Below are 5,000 nucleotides of genomic sequence, written 5' to 3' on the forward strand. Positions count from 1 at the left end.
TGATTGGCCCTTGAGATGTGATTGGCCCTTGAGATGTGATTGGCCCTTGAGATGTGACTGGCCCTTGAGATGTGATTGGCCCTTGAGATGTGATTGGCCCTTGAGATGTGATTGGCCCTTGAGATGTGATTGGCCCTTGAGATGTGATTGGCCTTTGAGATGTGATTGGCCTTTGAGATGTGATTGGCCCTTGAGATGTGATTGGCCCTTGAGATGTGATTGGCCCTTGAGATGTGATTGGCCCTTGAGATGTGATTGGTCCTTGAGATGTGATTGGCCCTTGAGATGTGATTGGCCCTTGAGATGTGATTGGCCTTTGAGATGTGATTGGCCCTTGAGATGTGACTGGCCCTTGAGATGTGACTGGCCCTTGAGATGTGACTGGCCCTTGAGATGTGACTGGCCCTTGAGATGTGACTGGCCCTTGAGATGTGATCGGCCCTTGAGATGTGATCGGCCCTTGAGATATGATAGGCCCTTGAGATGTGATTGGCCCTTGAGATGTGATCGGCCCTTGAGATATGATAGGCCCTTGAGATGTGATTGGCCCTTGAGATGTGATTGGCCCTTGAGATGTGATTGGCCTTTGAGATGTGACTGGCCCTTGAGATGTGATTGGCCCTTGAGATGTGATTGGCCCTTGAGATGTGATTGGCCCTTGAGATGTGATTGGCCCTTGAGATGTGATTGGCCCTTGAGATGTGATTGGCCCTTGAGATGTGATTGGCCCTTGAGATGTGATTGGCCTTTGAGATGTGATTGGCCCTTGAGATGTGATTGGTCCTTGAGATGTGACTGGCCCTTGAGATGTGATTGGCCCTTGAGATGTGATTGGCCCTTGAGATGTGATCGGCCCTTGGGATGTGATTGGCCCTTGAATGTGATTGGCCCTTGAGATGTGACTGGCCCTTGAGATGTGACTGGCCCTTGAGATGTGATTGGCCCTTGAGATGTGATTGGCCCTTGAGATGTGATTGGCCCTTGAATGTGATTGGCCCTTGAGATGTGATTGGCCCTTGAGATGTGACTGGCCCTTGAGATGTGACTGGCCCTTGAGATGTGATTGGCCCTTGAGATGTGATCGGCCCTTGAGATGTGATCGGCCCTTGAGATGTGATTGGCCCTTGAGATGTGATTGGCCCTTGAGATGTGATTGGCCCTTGAGATGTGATTGGCCCTTGGGATGTGATTGGCCCTTGAGATGTGATTCGCCTTTGAGATGTGATTGGCCTTTGAGATGTGATTGGTCCTTGAGATGTGATCGGCCCTTGAGATGTGATAGGCCCTTGAGATGTGATTGGCCCTTGAGATGTGATTGGCCCTCGAGATGCGATTGGCCCTTGAGATGTGATTGGCCCTTGAGATGTGATTGGCCCTTGAGATGTGATTGGCCCTTGAGATGTGATTGGCCCTTGAGATGTGATTGGCCCTTGAGATGTGAATGGCCCTTGAGATGTGATTGGCGCTTGAGATGTGATTGGCCCTTGAGATGTGATTGGCCCTTGAGATGTGATTGGCCCTTGAGATGTGATTGGCCCTTGAGATGTGATTGGCCCTTGAGATGTGATTGGCCCTTGAGATGTGATTGGCCCTTGAGATGTGATTGGCCCTTGAGATGTGATTGGCCCTTGAGATGTGATTGGCCCTTGAGATGTGATTGGCCCTTGAGATGTGAATGGCCCTTGAGATGTGATTGGCCCTTGAGATGTGATTGGCCCTTGAGATGTGAATGGCCCTTGAGATGTGATTGGCGCTTGAGATGTGATTGGCCCTTGAGATGTGATTGGCCCTTGAGATGTGATTGGCCCTTGAGATGTGATTGGCCCTTGAGATGTGATTGGCCCTTGAGATGTGATTGGCCCTTGAGATGTGATTGGCCCTTGAGATGTGATTGGCCCTTGAGATGTGATTGGCCCTTGAGATGTGATTGGCCCTTGAGATGTGATTGGCCCTCGAGATGCGATTGGCCCTTGAGATGTGATTGGCCCTTGAGATGTGATTGGCCCTTGAGATGTGATTGGCCCTTGAGATGTGACTGGCCCTTGAGATGTGATTGGCCCTTGAGATGTGATTGGCCCTTGAGATGTGAATGGCCCTTGAGATGTGATTGGCGCTTGAGATGTGATTGGCCCTTGAGATGTGATTGGCCCTTGAGATGTGATTGGCCTTTGAGATGTGATTGGCCCTTGAGATGTGACTGGCCCTTGAGAGGTGATTGGCCCTTGAGATGTGATTGGCCCTTGAGATGTGACTGGCCCTTGAGATGTGATTGGCCCTTGAATGTGATTGGCCCTTGAGATGTGATTGGCCCTTGAGATGTGATTGGCCCTTGAGATGTGATTGGCCCTTGAGATGTGATTGGCCCTCGAGATGTGATTGGCCCTTGAGATGTGACTGGCCCTTGAGATGTGACTGGCCCTTGAGATGTGATAGGCCCTTAATATGTGATTGGCCCTTGAGATGTGATTGGCCCTTGATATGTGATTGGCCCTTGAGATGTGATTGGCCCTTGAGATGTGATTGGCCCTTGAGATGTGATTGGCCCTTGAGATGTGATTGGCGCTTGAGATGTGATTGGCCCTTGATATGTGATTGGCCCTTGAGATGTGATTGGCCCTTGAGATGTGATTGGCCCTTGAGATGTGATTGGCCCTTGAGATGTGATTGGCCCTTGAGATGTGATTGGCCCTTGAGATGTGAATGGCCCTTGAGATGTGATTGGCGCTTGAGATGTGATTGGCCCTTGATATGTGATTGGCCCTTGAGATGTGACTGGCCCTTGAGATGTGATCGGCCTTTGAGATGTGATTGGCCCTTGAGATGTGACTGGCCCTTGAGATGTGATTGGCCCTTGAGATGTGATTGGCCCTTGAGATGTGACTGGCCCTTGAGATGTGATTGGCCCTTGAGATGTGATTGGCCCTTGAGATGTGATTGGCCCTTGAATGTGATTGGCCCTTGAGATGTGAATGGCCCTTGTGATGTGACTGGCCCTTGAGATGTGATTGGCCCTTGAGATGTGACTGGCCCTTGAGATGTGATTGGCCCTTGAGATGTGATTGGCCCTTGAGATGTGATTGGCCCTTGAGATGTGATTGGCCCTTGAGATGTGATTGGCCCTTGAGATGTGATTGGCCCTTGAGATGTGATTGGCCCTCGAGATGCGATTGGCCCTTGAGATGTGATTGGCCCTTGAGATGTGATTGGCCCTTGAGATGTGATTGGCCCTTGAGATGTGACTGGCCCTTGAGATGTGATTGGCCCTTGAGATGTGATTGGCCCTTGAGATGTGATTGGCCCTTGAGATGTGAATGGCCCTTGAGATGTGATTGGCGCTTGAGATGTGATTGGCCCTTGAGATGTGATTGGCCCTTGAGATGTGATTGGCCTTTGAGATGTGATTGGCCCTTGAGATGTGACTGGCCCTTGAGAGGTGATTGGCCCTTGAGATGTGATTGGCCCTTGAGATGTGACTGGCCCTTGAGATGTGACTGGCCCTTGAGATGTGATTGGCCCTTGAGATGTGATTGGCCCTTGAGATGTGATTGGCCCTCGAGATGTGATTGGCCCTTGAGATGTGACTGGCCCTTGAGGGGTGATCGGCCCTTGAGATGTGATTGGCCCTTGAATGTGATTGGCCCTTGAGATGTGACTGGCCCTTGAGATGTGATCGGCCTTTGAGATGTGATTGGCCCTTGAGATGTGACTGGCCCTTGATATGTGATTGGCCCTTGAGATGTGATTGGCCCTTGAGATGTGATTGGCCCTTGAGATGTGATTGGCCCTTGATATGTGATTGGCCCTTGAGATGTGATTGGCCCTTGAGATGTGATTGGCCCTTGAGATGTGATTGGCCCTTGAGATGTGAATGGCCCTTGAGATGTGATTGGCGCTTGAGATGTGATTGGCCCTTGATATGTGATTGGCCCTTGAGATGTGACTGGCCCTTGAGATGTGATCGGCCTTTGAGATGTGATTGGCCCTTGAGATGTGACTGGCCCTTGAGATGTGATTGGCCCTTGAGATGTGATTGGCCCTTGAGATGTGATTGGCCCTTGAATGTGATTGGCCCTTGAGATGTGACTGGCCCTTGATATGTGATTGGCCCTTGAGATGTGATTGGCCCTTGAGATGTGATTGGCCTTTGAGATGTGATTGGCCCTTGAATGTGATTGGCCCTTGAGATGTGACTGGCCCTTGAGATGTGATTGGCCCTTGAGATGTGATTGGCCCTTGAATGTGATTGGCCCTTGAGATGTGAATGGCCCTTGTGATGTGAATGGCCCTTGAGATGTGATTGGCCCTTGAGATGTGACTGGCCCTTGAGATGTGATCGGCCTTTGATATGTGATTGGCCCTTGAGATGTGACTGGCCCTTGATATGTGATTGGCCCTTGAGATGTGACTGGCCCTTGAGATGTGATTGGCCCTTGAGATGTGATTGGCCCTTGAATGTGATTGGCCCTTGAGATGTGAATGGCCCTTGTGATGTGAATGGCCCTTGTGATGTGACTGGCCCTTGTGATGTGACTGGCCCTCGAGATGCGACTGGCCCTTGAGATGTGACTGGCCCTTGAGATGTGATTGGCCCTTGAATGTGACTGGCCCTTGAATGTGACTGGCCCTTGAGATGTGATTGGCCCTTGAATGTGATTGGCCCTTGAGATGTGACTGGCCCTTGTGATGTGATTGGCCCTTGAATGTGACTGGCCCTTGAGATGTGACTGGCCCTTGAGATGTGATTGGCCCTTGAGATGTGACTGGCCCTTGAGAGGTGATTGGCCCTTGAGATGTGATTGGCCCTTGAGATGTGATTGGCCCTTGAGATGTGATCGGCCCTTGAGATGTGATTGGCCCTTGAGATGTGATTGGCCCTTGAGATGTGATTGGCCCTCGAGATGTGACTGGCCCTTGAGATGTGATTGGCCCTTGAATGTGATTGGCCCTTGAGATGTGATTGGCCCTTGAGATGTGATTGGCCCTTGAGATGTGATTGGCCC

At 50.8% G+C, this 5,000-nt stretch overlaps 1 protein-coding gene across 1 annotated transcript in view; it reads right to left on the bottom strand.

Moving 5' to 3' along the window:
* LOC138867516 (repetin-like) overlaps positions 1 to 5,000 on the bottom strand; it is a 12,560-nt gene that overhangs the window by 6,853 nt on the left and 707 nt on the right. Inside the window, exons 2-9 of the mRNA XM_070143370.1 lie at positions 4,196 to 4,607; positions 3,533 to 3,658; positions 2,904 to 3,047; positions 2,396 to 2,508; positions 1,897 to 2,023; positions 1,213 to 1,393; positions 797 to 926; positions 387 to 584 (exon numbers count right to left, since the gene is read on the bottom strand). Coding sequence (XP_069999471.1) covers positions 387 to 584; positions 797 to 926; positions 1,213 to 1,393; positions 1,897 to 2,023; positions 2,396 to 2,508; positions 2,904 to 3,047; positions 3,533 to 3,658; positions 4,196 to 4,607 — 1,431 coding nt within the window. The remainder of the gene's footprint in view (positions 1 to 386; positions 585 to 796; positions 927 to 1,212; positions 1,394 to 1,896; positions 2,024 to 2,395; positions 2,509 to 2,903; positions 3,048 to 3,532; positions 3,659 to 4,195; positions 4,608 to 5,000) is intronic.

The sequence above is a fragment of the Penaeus vannamei genome, chromosome 30 (genome assembly GCF_042767895.1).
Source record: "Penaeus vannamei isolate JL-2024 chromosome 30, ASM4276789v1, whole genome shotgun sequence".
Taxonomy (NCBI): domain Eukaryota; kingdom Metazoa; phylum Arthropoda; class Malacostraca; order Decapoda; family Penaeidae; genus Penaeus; species Penaeus vannamei.